This window comes from Carettochelys insculpta, chromosome 4 (assembly GCF_033958435.1).
Source record: "Carettochelys insculpta isolate YL-2023 chromosome 4, ASM3395843v1, whole genome shotgun sequence".
Taxonomy (NCBI): Eukaryota; Metazoa; Chordata; order Testudines; family Carettochelyidae; genus Carettochelys; species Carettochelys insculpta.
The window spans coordinates 2,304,079-2,329,066 of NC_134140.1; the positions used below are offsets into that span (position 1 = coordinate 2,304,079).

At 62.9% G+C, this 24,988-nt stretch overlaps 1 protein-coding gene across 4 annotated transcripts; it reads right to left on the reverse strand.

Annotated features, from left to right (window-relative positions):
- Positions 1-269: 269 nt before the first annotated feature.
- LOC142011907 (RING finger protein 145-like) lies at positions 270-24,988 on the reverse strand. 4 transcript variants are annotated; one of them, XM_074991630.1, is made up of 11 exons: positions 24,925-24,988; positions 23,543-23,739; positions 19,517-19,625; positions 19,058-19,149; positions 17,486-17,721; positions 16,471-16,646; positions 16,041-16,181; positions 9,948-10,130; positions 9,262-9,409; positions 6,020-6,376; positions 270-2,795 (listed from the first exon to the last, which is right to left on the reverse strand). In XM_074991630.1, the coding sequence occupies exons 2-11, from the start codon at positions 23,706-23,708 to the stop codon at positions 2,382-2,384; spliced, it is 2,022 nt and encodes a 673-aa protein (XP_074847731.1). In that variant the 5' UTR covers positions 23,709-23,739; positions 24,925-24,988; the 3' UTR covers positions 270-2,381. The 4 variants fall into 4 exon arrangements, with proteins under 4 accessions (XP_074847731.1, XP_074847732.1, XP_074847733.1 ...); XM_074991631.1 differs by lacking the exons at positions 19,058-19,149; positions 19,517-19,625; XM_074991632.1 differs by lacking the exons at positions 19,517-19,625; positions 23,543-23,739; positions 24,925-24,988 and having other exon boundaries at positions 271-2,795; positions 17,486-17,716; positions 19,058-19,152.

Sequence of the window (24,988 nt, forward strand, 5' to 3'; positions counted from 1 at the left end):
AGGGTCCATGTTCCAGCATGTTGACCCCAGTGGGCCAGATCTACAATTCTCCGGTAATTAAAGCTCTGTCACCTGGAATTATATCGCTTACGCGATGAACATTCAAGAATCAGCACAGAACATCGCTGGCTGCATCAATACCTGTCGCTGATGTGTGTGAAGTGTCGCTATAACAATTCTTCTAACCATCTTCTTTCTTTTTTGTTCATAAACCTTTAGATTTTACACCTGAAGGTTTGGCACACCTGGTGATTTGTGTAAGATCCAAGTATATATTCACCTGGGCCTGTGGCCGGACCTGCTGGGGCCCTGAAGAATCTCTGTGGTGTTGGTGAAACAGGTTTAATAACCGCTCATCCGAATTTGGGGGCCGTTGGTCTGGGCTGGTGCAGCAGCTGGGCAGTCTGTGGGTTTGCTTGTGCGGCTTCTGGCTGGCCAGGGCTGGCAGAGGTGCTGTGGTGGCTGGTTGGGTTTGCCTCGGTGAGAAGGAAATCCCAGCCTGGGGCTGTAAGGAGCCCAGCTTTTAAGCAAAGACAAGCTGGGTTGTTTTCTCTAGCTGGGCCCAGTAACCCCCTCATATTACACCCCCCAATGTACCAGCAGGGTGAGCCCCATGCAGAACAGGCAGGGCGCCAGGCCTGCGCCCATGGGTGGGTTCTCTGGCCCAGGTCCAGTGCTGCAGCTGCCTCCCTCTCTGCCCCGAGAAGGCCCAGCAGGCAGCCAGAGCAGGGCGTCTCCCCTCCAGCCCAGGCCGCTCCCTTTGCTCTCTCCTGGGTGTCAGGCCAGCAGCGCCGAAGCACTAGCCAATGCCCGGCTAAGTGCTGGCAGCAGCATGACCTCCAGGCCCTCGCGCCAGCCCCCTTGGCAGGGAGCCGGAGGGGTGGCAGTCGGCTGCCTCACACCAAGGCCGGTGGCTGAGCAGTCAGAGCTGGAGCTGGCCAGGGACATCGGGAGCACAGAGCAGAGAGAGACCAGCTGTACCAGGCGGTTTGCAGTGCCCAGCCTGGCCCAGCTCCTGGTTTATGACCTGCGTAGGCCGCAGCTGCTCCCTCTGGCCTGGACTGCCCACCCAGGGAGTGGGGCCCACCCCTCCCCGCTCACAGGTAAGCCACAAGCCGCACAGCCATTCCCTGGGGTTTAATTGCACTTTTGTAACCTGCCTGTGCAGGCTGCGGTGGCCCCTCCGGGGGACGGAGCCAGCCCCCCGCTGGCGGTGCGTGCAGTGCACCAGCTCCTGTGCTGAGCACCTGCAGGTCACGGAAATAGGGCCTCGGCCAGCTGGGCCCTGCCCACAGGTCCAACACCCCCTGAGCAAACGGCGCCAGCCCAGCCCTGGCCAGTGCAGTCCATTGCCGCTCACGGCCCCTGCGTCCTGGGAGGCACTAGTCCACGAGGCTCTTCAAAACTAACCCGTTGGCCCAGCCCAGGGCCGCCGGCCGGGGTGAACAGGAACAGCTCTGCCTGCTGCCGCAAGCAGCCCGCCTGGGGCGAGACGGGGCTGCGGCTTGTGTGCAGCCAGGCGCCTCCGCTGGCGGGGCACCCTCCTCCCAGCAGAACCGGCCTGGTACGGGAGAGGCAGACCAGGGCAGCCGGGGGAAGGGACCCTGCCCTGCCCGGCCCCAGTTCGGACCCTGGGAGATGCTGAGGCCCTACAGGAGGGAGCCTTGGAGTACCTGACAGCAGCCAGGCCTGGGGAGCACAGGGCTCGCCTGGCTCATTCCCTCCCTTCCCCTGGCTGGTGCCATATGGCTGCAGGCCGGCCCAGCTGCCCCGGAGCAAGCGGCCAGCATGTGCCAGGGCAGACCACAGCGATGTCACCCAGCAGCAGAGCGACTGGAGAGTGGGGGGAACACCTGCCCGGCTCGCACTCGCTCAGAGGGGTGGCCCGTTGGTTCCTAGCTGCCCCCAGAGCACGAGCCACTCCAGCACCTGCTGGTTGTTGGCAGGCAGCTGGAGCAAGGCTGGGCCGGGCCGGTGCCCCCGGGCTGGCTAAAAGCCACGCTGACAGCTGCCCAGCAGCGGGCATGGCGGCACTGCCCGGGGTGGGCACTCTCTGCCGGGACTACCCTGCCACCTTGGGGGCTGCAGCACAGCTGGGGACAGGTCACAAAGGGCTGGCCGGGGGGGAACGGGCACGTTCCAGGCCAGAGCGCAGTGACAGCCCGGCTCGGCCACAGCTGACGCAGCCACCTCCGCTGCTCCCCTGGCGCTGGGGGCGAGCCGGAGCCCAGGCTGAGCGCTCAGGGCCTGCGCTGACCGGGGGCCACCAGCGGTATTGGCCTCTGCCACAGCCCCCCACCCCACATGCTGCACCCGAATCAGGCCGGGCGGAGCCCTGCGGACGGCTCCCCTGGAGCCTGCTCCCTCCCCTTGGCATGCGGCTATGGGGCGCAGGCTCCTGGGGAGGCTGGCTGGGGAGTCCTGCTCCAAGCCGGGTCCGTGTGCTCCCCCTCCCCACCAGGCCGAGCTTCTGCACGCGGCTGGGCCATGCCAGGCTCTGCCAGTTGTGGGTCCCATGGCTCCTGCTCGCTGGGCTCCCCCACCTCAGCGGTTCGGCTGGCACTGGAGGCTGGGGTCCTGGCACTTCCCCCCGCCTCTCCATTCCCAGGTGCCCCCTCCTCCAGGATGGGCTGGGGCTCTGCCGGCTCCCCCCCAGCTGGCTGAGCTCCCCCGGCGGCTCCCGGCTTCACCGGCTGGTGGCACATGGGGCAGGTGTCCCGCACGTAGAGCCACTTGCGGAGGCAGCCCGTGTGGAAGAAGTGGCCACAGTGGGTGATCACGGCCACGTTCATCTCCTGCCGGCAGAGGAAGGAGGGTTAGTGGGCACCTGGCCAGCACCGCCAGGGCTGGGACAGACACTGCCGCCCCGGCTGCAAGGGGGGATATGATAATTCAGGCTCCAGGCAGAAGACCCAGGCCCAGGGCTGTCCCAGGCTCGCCGGTGCCAGCACAGGCAAGGAGAGTTGCAGTGGTACCTCTGCCCCCGATGGCTGGCACCCCCAGGGAGGAGCCAACACATGCCCCATTATCCAGCCCCCTCCCACTGCCCCCTGCCCCCGGCAGTCAGGGTCCCTCAGTAAGAACTGGGAAGTCACCAGGAATCACGAGCCACCCCTTTGGCTGGGACTATGTGCTGGGAGGTGTCTGCCAGGCAGGGCTCTCACTAGCAGTCCCTCTCTGGGGTCCCTTGTATTGCACCAGTTGGGGCACTTACCACAGGGGGCAGCTCCTGGGCCCGGCTGTCTGCAGACTCAGGCAGGCAGGGCTGCGTCCCTCCCCCTTGGGCTGACTTTCTAGGGTTCCCTTCTCAACAGGAAGGCGGCCCGTGACGGGATTTTTATATTGGGTAGGGAACACATTTGTGTGTCCAGTGTAGCTATTGGCACCACACAGTGTGGCAGGTGGCCGTGTGAGGTGTCTAACGAAAGCTGAGGATGCCCCAAATCTGCGTATGTTACTTATAGGTCTGTGCTGTGCTGTGCTGTGCTGTGCTGTGCTGTGCTGTGTGTGTGTGTGTGTGTGTGTGTGTGTGTGTGTGTGTGTGTGTGTGTGTGTGTGTGTGTGTGTGTGTGTGTGTGTGAGAGAGAGAGAGAGAGAGAGAGAGAGAGAGAGAGAGAGAGAGAGAGAAGCGTTACAGCTGTTAGCTCTGGAGCTGGATTAGAAATGCTTTAGTGCTGAGAGTCACCCCAGGAGGGGTGAACTCAGCCCCAGCCAGGATAATGGACTGTAAACAGAGGCCTAGACGGCCAACACACATGTTGGAAAGTCCCACATTTCCTCCTGGGCTGTGCCGAATGGCAACACGCCACAGTGATGCACTGGGCAGGTGGTCAGCCAAGCCCTGCGGGAGAAGAAAGGGATTTTCCCTCTGCATAGAAAATCCATAAAGTGGAGCCAGCACCATCCTTCTGGGACTTTCGTTCCTCTCTTTGTTCACGTCCCTGTTCCAACCAGCCAGGTTCCAGCGTCCTGGCGCCAGTTGTCAAGAATTCCTTCAGTTCTCCAGGAACTAAGACAACATAACCCAGAATCACACCCCTTATGGGAGGGAGTTTCAGAGACTTTTACGCATCAGCACAGAGCGCTGGCTGCATCAACAGCTGTCACTGACGTATGTACAGTATTGCTTTACCCACTTCTCTCTCGCCCTGCTTTCTTTCTTTGTTACTAAACCTTTAGGCCGTGGCTCCCTTAGCCCCGCCTTTTGAAAGGGGTATGCTAATAAGCCACTTTGGCAGAGGCTAATGAGGCACTTCCACACGCCTAAAACCTAATGGGAAGAAGGGGCTTCGAAATCCAGGGGGTCCTTTCTAAAGGCCCCGCCTACACGAGCAGCATGTGTTTCGAAAGCGGCACTTTCAAAAGGCGAGTGGCTGCCTTTATGTTAATGCGGTGCTGCATATTCATGAATGTGCCTCATTAGCATCTGCTGAAGTGGCTCATTAGCATCCCCCTTTCGAAAGCCGGGGGCTAGTGTAACCACAGCCTTAGATTTTAGATCTGAAGCATCGGAGAGCGTGGTGATTTGGGTAAGATCTAAGTATACGCTGATCGGGGCTGCGGTTGGTCCCTTTAGGATCCTGGAGAATCTCTGTGGAGTGAGTGAAACAGGTTTAACAACAACAAGAAGTCTTGGAGCACCTTATAGACTAACAGATATTTTAGAGTATAAGCTTTCCCGGGCAAAGACCCGCTTCAGCAGATGCCTGACGACTCACGACGACTCACGACGACTCACGCATCTGCTGAAGCAGGTCTTTGCCCACAAAAGCTCATGCTCCAAAATATCTGTCAGTCTCTAAGGTGCCACAAGACTTCTTGCTGTTCTCAAAGCTACAGACTAACACGGCTCCCTCTGAGGTTTAATAACCTCTCACTGGAGTAGGGGCTGTTGGACTGGGCTGGGCTGGTAGAGCAGCTGGACAGTCTGTGGGTTTGCTTGTGCGGTTTGTGGGTGGCCAGTGGGGTGGCAAAGGTGCTGTGGTGGCCGGTTGGATTTGCCTTAGTGAGCAGGAAATCCCAGCCTGGGGCTGTGAATGGCCCAGATTTAAGCAAAGACGCCCTGGCTCGATTTCCCTCGCTGTGCCCAGATGCCCCGTCCTATTGCAGAAGGGCTGAAATCCTTTGCAGTGAGCAGTTCTGCTGCAAGCTCCTGGCCGTACACCCTGGGGCGCGTGGGCCTGGCGTCTGGGGCAAGGCCCAGGGCAGTTCTGTGGCGCACATGGCACAACCAGACTGGGCAGAAGCTCGTCACAGGAAAACGGTTTCTCGTCCTCAGGCTCTTGGAGCGTGCTTGCCCAGCAGGACCAAAGGTGCCCAGGGACAAGCGTCTGCCTGAATCTGAGGCAGCCTGCGCCTGGGACATGCCCCTGCTCTCTCGCAGTGCTGAGCGACACCAAAGAACAGATCCGCTAACTGACCCTGCAGCTCCCAAACCAGGGGCGAGGCCAGCCGCGGCAGAGGCTTGGCTGTCGCGAGCGGGCAGGAGAGGGCATTTTCGCACCGCGTGCCCTTGCGCCGCTTGTCGTGCTGGCTGGGGTTGCAGGAAGCTGGGCACCTGGCACAGGGGCCCAGCAGGTGACAAGGTGCAGAGCTGCTGGTTCAGTCACCTGCGAGTGGCCTCGCTCTCCCCTTGAGCTCAGAGTGAACCCCTCAGGGACACCAGGGGTGCTCCCGTGGGGATCGAAGGCCACGTGAGCCCGGGGCTCCTGGCCACCTCGGGCACGTGGAGGCCATCTGAGGAGGGAGGGGCATGGAAACTCTTTGAGCCCCTAGGGGCACAGCAGGGGGGCCAGTCTGGGGCAGCCCACATATGCGCCATGTGCTCAGGGAGAGGGTCTGAGCTGCACAGTGGAACTCGCCCTGCCCCACCCAGGCCTGGGGCAGAGCAGGGGAAGGTCCCTCTCCTCTGGGTGCCCAGCAGTGCACAGAGCCAGGGCCCGAGGGAGGTGCTGGAACCACGTCCTGCTCCTGAGAGGGAGCCACCCTCGCTGCTGACACGGGGGCTGGGGGAGCCCACCTGAAAGCAGATGGCACACACGTCATCGTGGTCCTCCAGCTGCCGCCGGGTGGCCCTGGGCAGCGAGTTGATCTTGCTGGCAGCCTCGCGGCGGAGCAGGAAGCTCTCCCAGCCCGACTGGGCCCGCAGCCAGACGTTGAAGTAGGAGTGGAGGATGATGACGGAGGCGCCCACCCAGCTCCACTCGCCGAAGACGGACTCCCAGGTGCCGTAGGCCACCACGCAGACGGCCACCAGGAACTCCAGCACCCGGCTCACCGCGTTGACGCAGCAGATGATCTCGTCCATCTTCTCCAGGGGCGCGTCCTGGAGCAGCTCCACCATGAACAGCACGTAGATGAAGAGGGTGCCCAGAACCTGGCAGAGGGGCAGAGCATGGGGCAGGATTCGCGAGACGGCTAAGTGTGGGGGTGGGACTTTGCTGCCAATGACAACCAGGCCAGCTGGCCCCAGACCTGCTCCCAGGGGGGCATGATGGAGAACCAGGTGGCTTTGGCTATCTAGAGGGACCTAGCCAAGAAGTCCCAGGAGCATGCAACTGGGGACCAGGACTTGTGGGGAGGGGGCTGAGCGTGCAGCTGGGGGAGAGAGGACCCAGGTGTACCTGCAGGGAGGTGAGTACATAGCTGGGTGGGAGGGAAAGGGACCTAGGGCTGGGGGACGACAACCCAGGCATACCTGCAGGGAGGTGAGGGGACGCGGGCGTACCTGCAGGGAGGCGAGCGCGCAGCTGAGGGGGAGAGGCGACGCGGGCGTACCTGCAGGGAGGCGAGCGCGCAGCTGAGGGGGAGAGGCAAAGCGGGCGTACCTGCAGGGAGGTGAGCGCGCAGCTGAGGGGGAGAGGGGACGCGGGCGTACCTGCAGGGAGGCGAGTGCGCAGCTGAGGGGGAGAGGGGACGCGGGCGTACCTGCAGGGAGGCGAGCGCGCAGCTGAGGGGGAGAGGGGACGCGGGCGTACCTGCAGGGAGGCGAGCGCGCAGCTGAGGGGGAGAGGGGACGCGGGCGTACCTGCAGGGAGGCGAGCGCGCAGCTGAGGGGGAGGGGACGCGGGCGTACCTGCAGGGAGGCGAGCGCGCAGCTGAGGGGGAGGGGACGCGGGCGTACCTGCAGGGAGGCGAGCGCGCAGCTGAGGGGGAGGGGACGCGGGCGTACCTGCAGGGAGGCGAGCGCGCAGCTGAGGGGGAGGGGACGCGGGCGTACCTGCAGGGAGGTGAGCGCGCAGCTGAGGGGGAGGGGACGCGGGCGTACCTGCAGGGAGGCGAGCGCGCAGCTGAGGGGGAGGGGACGCGGGCGTACCTGCAGGGAGGCGAGCGCGCAGCTGAGGGGGAGGGGACGCGGGCGTACCTGCAGGGAGGCGAGCGCGCAGCTGAGGGGGAGAGGGGACGCGGGCGTACCTGCAGGGAGGCGAGCGCGCAGCTGAGGGGGAGAGGGGACGCGGGCGTACCTGCAGGGAGGTGAGCGCGCAGCTGAGGGGGAGGGGACGCGGGCGTACCTGCAGGGAGGCGAGCGCGCAGCTGAGGGGGAGGGGACGCGGGCGTACCTGCAGGGAGGCGAGCGCGCAGCTGAGGGGGAGGGGACGCGGGCGTACCTGCAGGGAGGCGAGCGCGCAGCTGAGGGGGAGAGGGGACGCGGGCGTACCTGCAGGGAGGTGAGCGCGCAGCTGAGGGAGAGGGGACGCGGGCGTACCTGCAGGGAGGTGAGCGCGCAGCTGAGGGAGAGGGGACGCGGGCGTACCTGCAGGGAGGTGAGCGCGCAGCTGAGGGGGAGAGGGGACGCGGGCGTACCTGCAGGGAGGTGAGCGCGCAGCTGAGGGAGAGGGGACGCGGGCGTACCTGCAGGGAGGTGAGCGCGCAGCTGAGGGAGAGGGGACGCGGGCGTACCTGCAGGGAGGCGAGCGCGCAGCTGAGGGGGAGGGGACGCGGGCGTACCTGCAGGGAGGCGAGCGCGCAGCTGAGGGAGAGGGGACGCGGGCGTACCTGCAGGGAGGCGAGCGCGCAGCTGAGGGAGAGGGGACGCGGGCGTACCTGCAGGGAGGCGAGCGCGCAGCTGAGGGGGAGAGGGGACGCGGGCGTACCTGCAGGGAGGTGAGCGCGCAGCTGAGGGGGAGGGGACGCGGGCGTACCTGCAGGGAGGTGAGCGCGCAGCTGAGGGGGAGGGGACGCGGGCGTACCTGCAGGGAGGCGAGCGCGCAGCTGAGGGGGAGGGGACGCGGGCGTACCTGCAGGGAGGTGAGCGCGCAGCTGAGGGGGAGAGGGGACGCGGGCGTACCTGCAGGGAGGTGAGCGCGCAGCTGAGGGAGAGGGGACGCGGGCGTACCTGCAGGGAGGTGAGCGCGCAGCTGAGGGAGAGGGGACGCGGGCGTACCTGCAGGGAGGTGAGCGCGCAGCTGAGGGAGAGGGGACGCGGGCGTACCTGCAGGGAGGTGAGCGCGCAGCTGAGGGAGAGGGGACGCGGGCGTACCTGCAGGGAGGTGAGCGCGCAGCTGAGGGAGAGGGGACGCGGGCGTACCTGCAGGGAGGTGAGCGCGCAGCTGAGGGGGAGGGGACGCGGGCGTACCTGCAGGGAGGTGAGCGCGCAGCTGAGGGGGAGAGGGGACGCGGGCGTACCTGCAGGGAGGCGAGCGCGCAGCTGAGGGGGAGAGGGGACGCGGGTGTACCTGCAGGGAGGCGAGCGCGCAGCTGAGGGGGAGAGGGGACGCGGGTGTACCTGCAGGGAGGCGAGCGCGCAGCTGAGGGGGAGGGGACGCGGGCGTACCTGCAGGGAGGTGAGCGCGCAGCTGAGGGGGAGAGGGGACGCGGGCGTACCTGCAGGGAGGCGAGCGCGCAGCTGAGGGGGAGAGGGGACGCGGGCGTACCTGCAGGGAGGCGAGCGCGCAGCTGAGGGGGAGAGGGGACGCGGGCGTACCTGCAGGGAGGCGAGCGCGCAGCTGAGGGGGAGGGGACGCAGGCGTACCTGCAGGGAGGCGAGCGCGCAGCTGAGGGGGAGGGGACGCGGGCGTACCTGCAGGGAGGTGAGCGCGCAGCTGAGGGGGAGGGGACGCGGGCGTACCTGCAGGGAGGTGAGCGCGCAGCTGAGGGGGAGGGGACGCGGGCGTACCTGCAGGGAGGCGAGCGCGCAGCTGAGGGGGAGGGGACGCGGGCGTACCTGCAGGGAGGCGAGCGCGCAGCTGAGGGGGAGGGGACGCGGGCGTACCTGCAGGGAGGTGAGCGCGCAGCTGAGGGGGAGAGGGGATGCGGGCGTACCTGCAGGGAGGCGAGCGCGCAGCTGGAGACCAGGATCAGCAGCCAGAAGTCCATGTGGAAGAAGTGAGCGATCTTGTACGCCATGAAGCAGGGGAACACCAGGAGGAAGAGGCACATGCTGAGGCCGCGGAAATGCTTCCAGAGGCTCCTGGGAGGAAGAGCACAGGAGGCCTGGGCAGCCTGTGGGGCTCCAGGGCTTCCCTGGCACCCCAAGAATCCCCTGCAGGCCCAGCTGGGAGATGCCCCACCCCCCCGGCTCCGTGCTGTCTGCAGGGGGCAGGTGCAGCGAAGGGGCCTCTTGAGCCCAGCCTGTTTTGCTCTCTGCTCTGTCCTGTCAGCCCCGTGGCTGCCGAGGCTGCTTCCCTGAGCCCTGGCGCTGTCTCCCAGCCAGCTGCAACAGGGAAGGCAGCAGTCACTGTCCTCAGCCCGAGCCCAGCGAGGTCTCCCGGAGCCTTTCCAAAGTGGGACTTGAGAGCAGAGGCAGCTGCTGCGACGCCCCTGGCCACACACTGGATCCGGGGTGGCCGAGCGACAGTTGCCCAGCAGGATGGTGCTGGTCTGGGGAGAGCCGCACCCTGGGCCGCAGCTGGAGAGGGCTGGGATGCTGGGGAGTCGGGAGTCGGGGGCACACCACCGGGGCAGGCTGCAGGGCTCCGGCGGGGCTGGCTCCGGCGGGCTCTGGGTACCTGTTGCGTGAAGCCGCCAGCGCCAGCACAATGGGGTCGGCTATCTCGATCATGGACTGCAGGGTCGAGGTCACCACGATGAAGAGGATGATGCTGAGGAGGAAGGTTCTCTGCAGAACCTGCAGGTCCAGCAGCCCCGTCTGGAGAGCCAGCAGCAGCAGCGTCACGCCCTCGGTCACACCTCTGCAAGGCGAGCGGGAGAACCCAGCTGGGGGCTGCAGCCAATGAGTGGGGGGCCGCCCCGGGGGGCGGAGGGGGTTCAAACCAAGGCTGCTCTGGTGCGGATAGCCAGGCACGTTGCTGGCTCTCTGGAAAGGTGCATGGCAACCTTGCACGCTCACGTGCACGCAGGGCTGTCGGCCCGGACAGACCATGCCCCAATCACCAGGGAACACCCCTCACCCACTGAGTGCTGCCCACAGCCCTGATCGCTGGGGAACGCGGCCCAGCTGCAGCACCCAGCCAGGCTCCTGGAGCGGGGCAAGCATTAGTGGCTGCCAGCAGCCCAGCAGGAAAGACCACCATGGAGATACCATCTGTCACTGGGATGCTGCAGAGTTCTGTCCCCTGCTCTGGGCTTCAGGTCTTCTACTGTGCTGCCCTCTGGAGTGTGGCCCATACCCTGCACCCAGCCGGACGGCACCCCAACTGCCACGCATCACTAGGGCTGCCAGATTTTCAACACACCTATGTGGGCACAGAGCCCAGCCAGCCTCCAGCAGCCCCAGCCACAGGAACCCCATCTGGGAAAATTTCCACCAGTCCCGAGTCCTGCATTTACACAAGAACGTCCTGTGGGGCTGCCGAGGTCCCCCCACCCCACGGCCCCGGCCCAGGGGTCCCCAGCAGCCCCGCAGGATGCTTGTGTGTAAATGCAGGATGCGGGACTTGTCATGGGAATTCAGGACTGTCCCACACGCCAGGGGACGCCTGGCAACCCTACTCATCACCCACAACCTGTGCGCCCTGAAATCCCGGCTCAACACGCCCAGTCTGTGCACCCTGAACGTCTTGTGCACCTCCCACGGTCTACGCACCCATCCTCTCACAACTGTGACCAAGTGGGACTTTTCTGTCATGTTTTTATGAAGCTGGCGCGGGCCTCAGTTTCCCTGTTGCCAAGCGGGGCCCAGGCCAGGGCGAGATTAAGGGCTGAGTTACACTGGGAACGGACCCTGGGATAACAACGCTGCTGAAGGAGGAGAAAATCGAGCCCGAGACACACAGTTAAGCCAGTGAAGCCCCTGGTGTAGGCAGCACCAGTCCATGGAAGAATTCTTGCTTCTTGCATTCCTGAATGGGCTGAGGCCCCAGAGGCTCAGCCGCAGGAGATGCTGCAGCTGCAGGGCCTACAGGGAAGGAAGAGAGAGCCCTTGGGGGTCTGGCAAACCGAGGAGGGTCCTTCCAGAGACTTTTACCAGGTTGGTTTCTACACTACTGAGCCTGTGAATCCGTGGCAGTTAGTGGCAGGGGTGGGATAGTGAGGCGTCACCAGTAGTTTGCAATGCTACAAGGCTGGCCAGAGAGCACAGCAACATCTCTCTAAGGAGGGCATCATACACCGGTGCAGGGAGAGAGGCCTGAGCTGGAGGAGTTTGGCAAGGTGCAGAGGGCTGCTTGGCTGGAGGAGGAGGACGGTTCCAAAAGGCCGGGCTGCACGAGTTCAGGCTGACCACCAAGGCGTACTGGAAAGAGTTCCCAAGTTCACAGAAAGCCCCTGGGGAGAACTAGCTGGAACTGCTCCTGCCCTGGAGTGATACACTTGCCCGTGGGCAGACGGGGCAGGGCCCAGACCAGAGAGGAACTGGTTGATCTGCTGGTGCTGGAGCAGCTGTATGGGCTCTGCCCCCCAACTGGTTGATGGATTGGAAGCCAAAGGGCCTGCACAGTGCAGGGCAGCTGGCTGATTAGTTTACAGACAGCTGCTCCTGGTGGGAAGGGGAACCTCAGAGGAACTGGAACACAGCAGTGCAGAAGGGGAGTCACCCCGGGGCCCCCCAGAAGGAGAACTCAGGGAAACAGCCAACACAGGTTGGACCAACCAACCCGAGGGACCCAGCAGGGACCTGACCTGTCACCGCTGGGGGCAGAAGGGCCAGAAGCAGGCCCAGAGCTCCATGTTCCCAGACAGGCTGAGCAAAGAGAGGCCTCGCTGGGTTAACTGGGCGGGGTCCCAGCTGCAGGAGGGGAGCTGCCCAGGCGCAGGAGGGGCTGGCACTTTGCCCTCAGCTTGGGAGGAGGGGCACCCTCAGACCAGCTCCTCTGGGGGCCCAGCTGCAAGTTCTCGGTTTACGGGGTGGGGGCAGGGCTGCCGCCGCGGAGCGAGCGCCTCGCCCCCGGGGCGGGTGGGAGGAAGGCTCGGGGGCTCTGGGACATGGGTGCAGGTGTGACACTCCGCCTGTGTTGTGGGCCCAGCCCAATGTTGGCACCAGCCCAGGCGGTGCCCAGCTCCCTCCTGACTGTGAATGGTATAGCCGGGATCCCGCTCAAGCTTCTCACAGGAAGAGTATATCTGAAATGGGGGGGCCCCAAGGAGGTGGGGGTGCACCATCATTTGCAGGCTGAGGTGCTGATGGGGCGTGACCTGCAGTGCTGGCCAGGTGAACTCCCCACCTGTGCCCTTGTCTGGACCCACAGCCAGAGAAAGAGAGGGGCACCCTGCACCCCCGGGGGGGGGAGCACCTGGGTGGAGCCACAGGGCCTTACCCTAGGAGACCGGGGTTTCCCCAAGAGCTGGCCCTGAATAAATGTGGATAAAGGTGGATAGAAAGCTGGCTAGACGGTTGCGCCCAAGGAGTACTGATCAGATGAGGACACGTTAGAAATAATTCAGCAGAGGTCAAAAAAATGACTTGGGGGCCTGAGCTCATGACTTATGAGGAGAGGCCAAGGGAACTGGGCTTTAGTTTGCAGACAAGAAGAGGGATTTGATAGTAGCCTTCAACTACATGAGAGTGGGAGTTCTGAAGACGACGGAGATATCTGCCACCACCGAGAGCGGCCTGACCAGAACAAGGAGCAAGGGTCTGGAGTTGCAGTGGGGGAGGAGTAGGCTGGATATTAGGAAAAACTATTTCACCAGGAGGATGGTGAAGAACTGGAGCGATTTGCCTAGAGAGGTGGTGGAACCTCCATCCTTGGAGGTTTTTAAAGCTAAGCTTGACAAAACCATAGCTGGGATGATTTAGTTGGGGTTGGTCTGGTTACTAGGTGGGGGTTGGAGCAGATGACCTCCTGAGGTCTTTTCCAGCCCTAATGTTCTATTATAAAACTCAAAACGATCTGGAGAAAGTGGAGAAATGGGCCAAGGTAAACAGGATGAAGTTCAGTAAGGACAAACACAAAATACTCCACTTCTGAAAGAACAATCGATTGCACACATACAGAATGGGAAACAACTGTCTAGGAAGGAGTACTTCAGAACAGGATCTAGGGGCCATAGCAGACCACAAGCTAAATATGAGTCAACATACTGAGTGCCAGGGTTGCAAAAAAAGCAAACATGATTCTGGGAGGCATTAACAGGAGTGTTGTAAGCAAGACACGAGAAGTCATTCTTCTGCTCTACTCTGCGCTCATTCGGCCTCAACTGGAATAGTGTGGCCAGTCCTAGGTGCCATATTTCAGGAAAGATGAGAACAAACTGGAGAAAGTGAACAGAAGAGCAGGAAAAATAATTAAAGGTCTAGAAAACACGACCTCTGAGGGAAGATTGAAAACACTGGGTTTGCTTAGTCTGGAAAAGAGGAATCAGATGGGACATCACAGGTTTTCAAATATAAAAACAATTGTTCTTAACCTCTGAGAATAGGACAAGAGCAATGGGTTTAAATTGCAACAAGGAAGATTTAAGTTGGATATTAAAGAAAGAATTTCCGGTTGGGCTGATTAGCACTGGAATAAGTTGGCTGGGGAGGTTGCAAAATTTCCAGTATGGGAGATTCTTAAGAGCAGGTTAAACACACACCTGTCAGGACGGTCTAGATGGTGCTTGGTGCTGCCATGAGCACAGGGGACTGGACTAAAATGACCTCTCAAGGTCCTTTCCAGTCCTTATTCTACACCAGTTCGCCAGAATCCTATAGCCTTACCTGTGGCCATGGAGGGAAGGAATACCGAGGCCTTTGAGAAGGCCTGTGACCTGAACTAGCTCTGCCATCTCACCCCCTTACCACGGGAGTGTACAGCTGATGGACGGAGGGGATGCGGAGGACTATGCAGAGTCCATGATGAAATGTGCAGTAACGCTAGAGACTTACAAAAGAAGGTTTTCAGATGGGCAAAAGACCAACGGGATGATGAATATACAGGCTGGCACCTGGACAGATGACTAGTCCCACGAAGAGGGTAAAGGGCTGGTGTCACCACCTGTTATGGAATATGTCCCCTGAACTTAGAATGGGCTTCGTGGTGCAAGCACCGAAGAAACCACATAGCATGGGACAGGTAGTGGATCAGCTGGTGGATCGTAGATTTGGCCATGAAAGACCCACAGGGGACTGGCCTAAACAAAGTCCCTTGGGGGCAGGGGAGGGCCAGTGTTGATGCCCCAGAGTGGGATCTCGGTAAACCCAAAGGGGGAGGAAGTCATGGCAGGTCCTCAGCCCATTTGCAACCCTGAAAGTTTGGGGTGGCAGAAGAGCTTGGCGAGGCATGGTCGTCTTAGCAACAAGCTAGGGAAATACAACCTAGACAGAGCTACTATAAGGAGGGTGCATAACGTTCTCAGAGTGTGGTTATTAATGGATCGCAGTCATGCTGGAAGGGCATACAGGAGTAGAGTTCCACAGGGGTCAGTTTGGGGACCAGTTCTGTTCAATATTTTCATCAACAATTTAGATAACGGCATAAAGCACATGCTTACAAAGCTTGCAGATGATACTGAGCTGAGAGGGTTGCAACTGCTTTGGAGGAGAGGGTCAGAATTCAAAGTGATCTGGACAAAGTGGAGAACTGGTCTGAGGTAATAAGATGAAGGTCAGTAAGAACAAATGCAAAGTACTGCTCGCATGAAAGAACAATCGGGTTCACGCACGCAGAAGGGGAAGTGGCTCCCTATGAAGGAGCGCTGCGGAAAGGGATCCAGGGGTCACAGTGGACCACAAGCTAAAGATGAGCCAACAAAAAAAAAAAGCAAACATGATTCTGGGCGGCATTAACAGGAGTCATTCTTCCGCTCTGCTCTGGCTTATTGGCCTCACTTGGAGCATTATGTCCACTTCTGGGCACCACTTTTAAAGGAAGATATGGAGAAATTAGAGAGGGTCCAGAGAAGAGCAGCAAAAATGACTGAATATTCTCCTTGATCTCTGGGATAAGACGGGAAGCAATGGGTTTAAACTGCAGCAAGGAAACTTTAGGTTGGACATTAGGAAAACTTCTGGTTAGGATGGTTAAGTATGGGAATAAATTGCCTAGGAAGGTTGCAGAATCTCCATCACTGGAGATATTTAAGAGCAGGCTGGACGAATACCTAAGAGGGACAATCTAGATGGTGCTTGGACCTGAGGACAGGGGACTGGACTTGATGACCTTTTGAGGTCCCTTCCAGTTCCAGTATTCTATGACTGTGTGGAAGCTCCAGGGGTGCATCCTGCTGCAGTCACCTAATGGGTACTGCTGAGGGGAGGGTGAGAGCCTGCCCTGGCCTGGGTCAGGGACGCTCAGTTTCGTCAGCTGGACGCTGCTGTAAGAACGACAGTGGCAGGCAGGACAGCTGCCAAGGAGATGGGACTCTGGCATCTCTGAATAACAATGGTGGGTTCAAACTTTCCAGCCCACTGCTTAGTGACCTTCCTCAGTTTGCCCGGACGAGGGAAAGATGTGGCCAAATGGGAATTTGCCGTAATGGTTTCCGAGGTGTGCCTAGCTAGCCTGTACCCAGCTCGCTCCAACAGCAGCGCCTGGGGCTGCAGAAGCCCCACCAGGACCCGGGCAGCTTCATCGCTATTGCTCCTGGCACTAGCTTGCCCCGGTACGCCCGTCGTGGTACCGTCACAGCTGGCACGGCAGCGTAGAGCCAGGCAGTGCCTGCCGCCTGAACCAGCACCAGACCCATGGCCTCCTCGGCCCCAGCACGGCAGCAGCCCTCACCTGTGCATGACGTTGCCGTTCCGGAAGGCGTCGTAGCCCAGCAGGTAGAACTTGCTAAGGCTGAGCACGGCCAGGGCGAGGTAGGAGACGGTAAAGGTCAGGCCGAGCAGGGTGTAGGGCGTACCACAGCACTCCGCCATGCTGCCAAGAGACCACCCAGCAGGTGAGAGCGCCCGTTGGAGGCCCAGCAGCCAGCGTGGACAGGTCCCAGGGAAGGAGCTAGGGGAGCAGGCCAACACAGCACTGCCACAGCAACCCCAGGGGGCAGCAGGGACCTAACCCAGGTCTGGGTGGGAGGCGGCAGCGATGTCCTTTATCCCAGACCATGGCAACAGACAAGTTCCCACACACGGTGACCAAGGGGACCCACCACACCCCAGCCCAGGAGCCCTCCAGGCCATCCCGCCCCAGCGCAGGGCGCCTCTCCTACCTGCTGAGGAGCACGAAGAGCAGCCCCCGCTGGGCAGGGCGGTAGCTGGGGGAGGCGAGGGAAGAGCAGATCTGCAAGGCGAAGAGCACCAGCCAGAAGACAAGGAAGAGCACCGGCACGGCCAGCTGGCTCCAAAGAGACATGGCCAGCGCCACCAGCCTGTACATCTCCAGTCCCTGCCAAGGAAGCGCCAGTTAGCCCGCGCTGGCACACAGCTGGGCGCAGCGCAGCACTTCTGGGGAGGGGTCACTGTGCACGGCGTATGCTTCACTCCTCTTTGTAGGCAGCCCAGCCGTGCGACACACAGAGCCCCACCCAGCACAGAGAGGGCATCTGATCCCACCTGTCGCCAGACCCTCCAGAGCTGGGCTGGTCCCCAGCTAAGCCTCCATCCCACCTCTGGCCCGAGGGACGGAGTCGTAGCTCCAAACACTGGCCTGGAGGGACCCCCGGGTTGGGCAGTCCCATGGCACCTATTGCCACAGACCCTTGTACCAGATCACGAGTTTGCGGGGCAGCTGGGGGCAGCGCCTGATGCGTGTGTCAGCCCAAGAGACACAGCTGCTGCTGGAGAGCACCCCGTCCTCCCCAGTGAGCCACTGCCCTGCTCTCCAGAGGCCAGAGGGGGGCCCTCCCCAGGGACTTATCAGGGAGCTGAAGAGGCCAACTTCTGCGGGTGGTTGCAAGGTGGGGCTCAGACTAAAAGTCCTGTGCCTGGGGCCAGATGGGACCTGGCACCCCCCAGCGGGAAAAAAGGCCTGTATCCTCCCCTCCCCCCGCCCAGCCAGTGCCCTCAGCCCAGACACCCCCTTGAGTAGCAGGGCCCACGTCTCGTCCCCCCAACCTCTTCAAGCCAGCCAGTCTGCAGCCCTGAGGCCAGATCAGAGCTGGTGCTCTCTCGAGGGGCAAGGCCCCACGGCCCCGGCGCCTCCCTGCTCAGCCACTCAGCCCCCCGGCCAGTCGGCCATCGCTGTGTGAAGCACCCTGAGCTGCACCCCCCAAACCAGCTGCTCACCTGAGCCAGCTCCCTGCATGCCGCAGCCACCAGCCGGAAGGGCAGCAGCAGGCGGCAGGCGATCACGTACAGCACCTCCACCGCGGTGACGAAGGTCGCCAAGGTGTTGGCCCCAGGGAGAGTCTGGAGGGGGAGGCCGCAGAGCCGGGCCAGCAGCGGGAGCAGCGGGGCGCAGAAGAGCCACACCTGCCTGGTCTTCATCAGGAGGGCGCAGAGCGTGCTCACCAAGACCTGGCCTGGCGGGAAGCGAGAGGCGGCCGTGAGTGCAGCCGGCCCACACCAAGTCCCTTCCCACAGCCCCCCCCGTCACTCCCACTTCGCACCCGCTGCACCGGCAAGCGCACAGCCAGCCAGTCCGCCCGCCAGCACCGGCCCACCGCCACAGCAGCGCTGCCTTGTGCGTATAGCCAGGACTCCCGGGGCTGTTCCCACACCTGCCACAGTGTCCTGGCCAGGTCTGGGAGAGCCACTTCCCCTTCTAGCATGTGGCTGCTGCTGCTGCCCGCTGCCACCAGCAGCTGGTGGAAAATTGGCCAGTCGCTGGCCGTGGACGGTGCTTTGAGAGTCTAAGAGCAAAGCTGGTGGGTGATGGGAGACGCATCCCTGGCTCCACTAGCCACTGCTGCACGCAGGCCGGGGGCTCCCCTACGCCCCATCCCGCCCGCAGCAAGCGGCTGTGCAAGAGGGACACGACTGCCCCCTGCCTGCAGCGACCTGCTCCCCACCGGGTTACAAATGGCCCCCGGAGGTGCCGGCCCCCCAAGAGCAGTGAGCCCCAGGCTGCACGGTTTGGGGGCAGCTCAGTAGTCTGCACGCTGCTCCACACACAACCTTGCCCTGGTTTAGTGACAGACACTGGCCCAAACCCTGTGCAGAGAGGCCCCTTCCGGGCCAGCTTCCACCCACAGCTCACTGACCAACTCAGCTGGGCTATGCTGGTCGACTGCAGAGCCCAGGCTGCAGTGTGACACTGCATGGGTGTCAGGCTTCACCCCGGACAGCCGGGCAACCCGCCTCCAGCCCCACCGCCCCCGGCAACCTGCCCCCAGCCGAGCCGCCCCCTCCCCATGGCCAGCCAACCCCCCTATCCCCCAGCCGAGCCGCTCCCCTGCAGCTCACCAGCAGCCGACCCAGTGCGCTGGGTGCAGGGCAGCCCTTAAATCCAGCTCCTGAGCTGAGCCACCCCAGGGTGTGAATTCACAGGCTGCAGGGCGAGCAGAAATGCCACCAAGATTCACACCCGAACTCGGTTGAGGCGTTTCCGCTGCCCCGTCGCTCCAGACCACTGGGCAGCCCATGTGCTCCCCACTACACTGTGCCAGCGGCCAGGCAGGAGCCCCAGGCAGCCCCTCAAAAGGCCGCCCTGCTCCTCCCCCGCTGTCCCCACCCCCCTTGGGTGCACGCTTTGCAGGCACTCCTGTGCCAGCTGACAGCCCTAACCCTGAGACACGCCCAGCCTTGGGCTGGGGCCTCCCCTCCCACTCCCCTGCCGAAGGAGCAGCCGGGGTGGCCCTGCAGGGAGGGGTATCTCAGGAAGAGGGGACCCCAGGGCATGCCCGGGTGCAGCCTCACCTGTCAGGGCAGTGAGGAAGCGGGTAAGTGCCACGGGGTCCTGGTACACAGCCCCCTGGAACTTGTCCTCCAGCTCATGGCGAATGTAGTCCCTGGAAGGAGAGGGGTGGCCTTAGACCCAGGTGCCGGCTCCTTTCCCAAAACCCTTCCCCCTCCTGCCAGCCCCACCACACCCCATGTTCACTCTGGTCACCCAGGGCCCAGGTGACCTTCCACCGACTCTGCAGCCCACGGTTCTCTCCTGAGCACCACAGGGGCAAGTGTTGCCCCAGGGCCCAGCATGGAAGCCGTCAAGTCCCAGCCCAGTAGCGCCGCCTCCAGTGCCAGGGAGAGCTTCGCAATCCAGGTACCAAGCCCTGGGAGGAGCACAACCAGTCCCCCTGCCCCGGGAGAGCCGTGGGGCCAGAGGCGAGGGCCGTGGCGAGTGCAGGTGGCAGGCAGCCAGGGTGCCAGGCTCACCTGGCCATCTGGTGCCCCACGAAGAGCAGCAGCAGCGTCAGGCCATAGAGGTACAGCCTCACCAGGGATCTGACCGGGAGCAGCAGCACCACCACACACAGCACATGGCCTGGGACAGGGAGAGAACAATAGGTCAGCTGGCCAGGCCTGGGTCTCCCACCCTGTGCTGCCCGCTCACCCACCCTGAGTGCGAGGGCACGCCCGGAAATGGCACCCGGCGCCCAGAGCCAGCCCTGGTCTCTCCTCTCCTGTTTCCTCCACGCTGCGCAGCCAAGCAGGGGCTCAGGGCTGCAGCGCAGAGAGAGCTCTCCCCAAGCCCTCAGCCTGCCAGGACCAGGAGGGAGACGCCCCTTCCCCTCGGCCCCAGCACTGAGCTGTTGCAGCCAGGAGTATGGGACAACTCCTTGCTGTCTCCAGGTTAGCCTGAGCTCAATCCCCTGTCCCACCTTGAGCCTTCCCCAGCGCAGAGCACCATCCTGCACCCCAAAGCCTCATCCCTAGCCTGATCCAAAGCCCACACCCCAAGCCAAGAGCCTGTACCCCACCTGCACCCCAACACCCAGCCCAGATCCTCTACTCCATCTTGTCCCCCGCCTCAGAGCCTGTACCCCACCTGCACCCCAACACCCAGCCCAGATCCTCTACTCCATCTTGTCCCCCACCTCAGAGCCTGTACCTCACCTGCACCCCAACACCCAGCCCAGAGTCCTGCCCCACACCTGGGGCCCCCCACCAGCACCCCCAACTCTCTGCCCCAGGCCTGAGCCCCCTCCCCAACTCGGACCCCCTCAGTCCCTCCCGCCGCGTGCACTGTGTTACGTGCGCCAGTGTGAAGATGATGCATCGCACAGCACCTCCCCAGTGGTGCACGGGAGAAAGTTCATCCCACTCGGGGTGGGACACCACCATCGGGAAGCCTGGTCTCCCTCCCTGTCCCGCGGGAGGAAAGCAGCTGCCGGCCGTGGTGGTGAAGACGCTGAGCTCTCTGAACGACTCCATCCACACATCACACACAGGGGAGCTTCTCCCACCACTGCAATACCAGGGCGCAGAAGCTGTTCAGCTGAGAGTGAGCACTTGGAAGTGGCTCGCCCGCCTTGCAGCGGGTCGGGGAGGCAGAGCAAGCGAGGGACGCCGAGCAGCGGGTCTCAGCACAGAATCCCTTTGCTTGCAGGTGTCCCACCCAAGGCCCGAGCAGCCACAGCGCGGCGTCACTTACAGCCACCAGCCAGAGGGGGAGAAGAGCGACCCCCGCCCCCGCCTGAGTGCCTCTTGCAGTGGCAATGGTGTCCCCAGCGTGCCGCTGACTTTCTCCATGCGTGGGTGGAATACACTTCGTTCTGTGCATTGAGACCGGGGCGGATGGGCACCGGCGGCAGAAACACCCGCTACCCACCGTCAGCCGGGCAGCACCTGAATCTCTCCTGGACAGCTGCCAAGCGCTCAGCTGGGGGAACACTGGTCACCACTCCCCAGTGCAGCAGGTGGGAAGGGCATCTCCTGGGGCTCACACTGGTGCCACCTGGGACAACTCACAACAACACTGGCTGTCCCGGCGTCAGCCACCTGCCACGATGGCCCATGGCAGCACGCTTGCAACCCACCTTTCATGTCAGGCAGGGGGCCAGACTCCATGACCTCCTAAGAGCCCTTCCAGCCCAAGGATTCCATGTGTGACTTCAGAGCCCAGGCCCTTCCCCAGCGAGGCCACTTACCAGGATGTCTGAGCTACTTGGACCATTTCATGTCCTGTCCAGGACACGGGAACGCACCCTCCCTCAACAGTGCAGAAGGCCACCCATCTCCAGTCACCTAACAACTCTGGGGGGGGTGTGTGTGTATATATATATATATATTTTATAGCTTCACAGGTTGCCTGGCACATCACAGACCATTAGAGCCCTGGTCAACAGATGGCTTTTGTACAAAAACATCACCTTCCCACAATGAAACAGTTACACCAGGAAAAAGGGGCCTTTGACTGGTACACCCTACAGCCCGTTCACATGGGACCATGTCATCCTTCTACTGGCACGGCCATGTCCATGTCTTCTGAGGTGGGAGCCTTGCGACCCTGGCAGAGCAAGTGGTACCTACGCTTAGAGAAGCGCCTCACAGGACACCCTCTCCACCCCAGGAGGGTGCAATCCCACCAACAGACATAAAAGAGCAAGATAAAGTTGCATGAGGGAAAGCAAAGACATCCCCAGAGCAGTCCAACGTCAGACAAGCATTCCCCGCAGGGAAAGAGCGACAGCAGGGGCCCAGCCCCGTCCGCTGTTGTCAGACTTCGAGGTCTACCTGCCTACAAAGGAGGCACTTTTAAGGGTACAAACTCTTGTCACTACAGTTCTATCCCCCTCCAAGGCTTGTAGAGTTAGAGTCACGTGGCTAAAGTTCTACTTCAGGGGGGAGAAATTTTTAAAAAGTCCCACATAAATTTTGCTTTTTAAACTCCTTAAAACTTTTCTAAGCAGTTTTTGTCCAGGGCTGTGGCACCAGGGTCTGGGCTGGCATGCGTGGGATGGAGCTCTCCCTGTAGGGAGCGTGGCACTCACCATGTCTGAGTGGTATTTTGCCCTGATTTGACCCTCTCAGCAGGGTTCCAAAAACCCACTAGTAATACAGCTTGGAATTGCAAGTGAACGGTTTGAACAAAATCTGCCAGCCTGCAAACTGCCCTGGCACTGTTCAAAACCTGGTTAATGATTTCCTGGACGAAGTACCAGTCAAAGACAGAAGATCGGCCACACTGGGTCAGAGCCAGGGGCTGCCTAGCCCAGTACCCTGTCGGCCGACAGTGGCCAATGCCAGGTGCCCCAGAGGGAATGAACAGATCAGAGCAACGATAGCGTGACCCATCTTCCGTTGTCCACTCCCAGCTCTGGAAGATAAAGGTTCAGGGACACATGGGGCTGTGTCCCTGCCTGTCCCAGGTAACAACCATCGATGGACCTCTCCTCTGTGAGCTTAGCTAGCTCTTTTCTGAGCCCAGTCCCAGCTCCCGAGCCCCACAGGGCTCCCACGAGAACAGGTCCTGCTGGCCTGGTGCTAGTTACACGCTGGATGCAGGCCCGGGGAGCAAAGGGTGATTCTACGGCAGAGCTGTGTTCCCACCTAACACGCCAGGGAAAGCCAAAGGCTTTTATCATGTTGTCAACCCGCCTGAGTGCAGCTTCGGGGATGTGGAGATCCTCTGGCTTGCCAGTCACGCCAAAGCTGTGAGAGGTGCCGCCCAGACAGCTCCCTGGGGGGCAGGGGAAGCTGGGCTGAGCCCTGGGTGTCCTGCACTCCAACCCCCAAGACAGTCAACTATTGCAGCTGGGCAAGAAATGAGGCAGGGTCCCACCAGAGTGGGATGAAGCCCCCACTGTCAGAGCCAACCCCCAGTAGCAGGAAAGCTGAGAGCTCAACCCAAGCAGTGGCTAGTGGTCAGTGAGCTCACAAGCTGCCCCGCCACGCTCACAGGCGTAGTCTGCCCGCTGAGCCGGGTCAGCGAACACCACGCAGTGGCTAATGCGCAGGAGCCCACAGCCAGGGGGGCCTTGGAAGCCACAGCTGGAAACCACCCAGCTTCCTGGAGCTCTGGGCAGGGCCGGGGCTCCCCACTCCCTGAGGGGGGTTTCCTGTGACACTGAACAGGCCCCACTTGATTAAAGGCCACTGCTGGGCCCCCTCCCTGTGCAGGAGCAGAGCCACTCAAGTGGGGTGCGGTGGAGCACCTCTGGCGAGGAGCACAGAGAGGGGAAGGGAGGGTGTGACTCATGCCACTGGGGGGGGCAGCCAAACTGTGTCCCTCACTATCAAAGTACACAGTTGGGGGGCAGCCCCCACCTTGTCTCCCCAGTCCCCACCCAGCGCCCCACAGGCAGAGCACTGGCCCAAGCACCCGCATGCCAGCAGGGCAGGCGTGAAGGAGCCAGGCGTGCTGGGACTTGCTCAGCACCTCCCGCCCGGGTCTGGATGAGACCCCAGGGTGATGGCGACACCCCGGCCCCCAGGCCAGCAGCTCCCTCAGCGCCTCACCCAGGTAGTAGGCATGCCACAGGGCGCGGTGTCGCAGCCAGGCCTCCCCCTGATGGGGCCGCAGCAGCTCGCCAAAGGCCTGGACGTCCCAGCGGTAGAGCAGGTCCAGCAGGACGATGCCGGGCACTCGCAGCACCACGTTGGCTACCTCCTCCAGCTGGGGCATGGCGGGCCGGGCCGGGGTCTGGGGGCTCCCTCTGGGGGGGCGGGGGTCAACAGGGCGGTCTGCGTTTGTGGGGGCTGAAGCAGGGGGTCTCCTTTGGGGGGCAGGGCTCACTGGGGTTGTCTGTCTGGGGGGGCGGGGGCTGAAGGAGGGGGTTTCCCTCGGGGGAGGGCAGGGCTCACTGGGGGGCGGGGGCTGAAGCGGGGGGGCTTTCCCTCGGGGGGGGCAGGGCTCACTGGGGGGCGGGGGCTGAAGCGGGGGGGGTCTCTCTGGGGGGGCAGGGGCTGAAGCGGGGGGAGGTTTCCCTACGGGGGGGCAGGGCTCACTGGGGGGCGGGGGCTGAAGCGGGGGGAGGTTTCCCTAGGGGGGCGGGGGCAGAAACGGGGGGAGGTTTCCCTAGGGGGGGCAGGGCTCACTGGGGGGCGGGGGCTGAAGCGGGGGGAGGTTTCCCTAGGGGGGCGGGGGCTGAAGCGGGGGGAGGTTTCCCTACGGGGGGGGGGCAGGGCTCACTGGGGCGCGGGGGCTGAAGCGGGGGTGGGTCTCTCTGGGGGGGCAGGGGCTGAAGCGGGGGGAGGTTTCCCTGGGGGGGGGCAGGACTCACTGGGGGGCGGGGGCTGAAGCGGGGGTGGGTCTCTCTGGGGGGGCAGGGGCTGAAGCGGGGGGAGGTTTCCCTGGGGGGGGGCAGGACTCACTGGGGGGCAGGGGCTGAAGCGGGGGGAGGTTTCCCTAGGGGGGCGGGGGGTTTCCCTGGGGGGGGCAGGGCTCACTGGGGGGGCAGGGGCTGAAGCAGGGGGGTGTGTTCCTAGGGGGGCGGGGGCTGAAGCGGGGGGAGGTTTCCCTGGGGGGGGGGCAGGGCTCACTGGGGGGGGCGGGGGCTGAAGCGGGGGGAGGTTTCCCTGGGGGGGGGCAGGGCTCACTGGGGGGGGCGGGGGCTGAAGCAGGGGGGTGTGTCCCTAGGGGGGCGGGGGCAGAAGCGGGGGGGGGGTTTCCCTAGGGGGGGCGGGGGCTGAAGCGGGGGGAGGTTTCCCTGGGGGCGGGCAGGGCTCACTGGGGGGGCGGGGGCAGAAGCGGGGGGGGGTTTCCCTAGGGGGGGCGGGGGCTGAAGCGGGGTGGGGGGTCTCCCTCCCCAGGTGCGCTCCCAGCAGGGGGGCGGGGGCGCTTTCTCTCCCGCGCGGGGCTCAGCTGGGGGGGGGGCGGGGCCGGTGTTGGGGGCTCTCACCTGACGGGGCTCCCCGGGGGTCCCCGCGCCCTGCCCTGCGCCCGCGGCGCCTCCGACACTCGCC

Bases quoted from the DNA above. Each gene is read 5' to 3' on its own strand.
- LOC142011907 (XM_074991630.1), bottom strand. From the start codon at position 23,708: ATGCCCCAGCTGGAGGAGGTAGCCAACGTGGTGCTGCGAGTGCCCGGC. The intron at 17,722-19,057 runs GTGAGGCTGCAC...GCTTCCCGCCAG, and splicing joins CTTCCTCACTGCCCTGACAG to GCCAGGTCTTGGTGAGCACG. The intron at 9,410-9,947 runs GTACCCAGAGCC...TCTTCCTCCCAG, and splicing joins CTGGCGGCTTCACGCAACAG to GAGCCTCTGGAAGCATTTCC.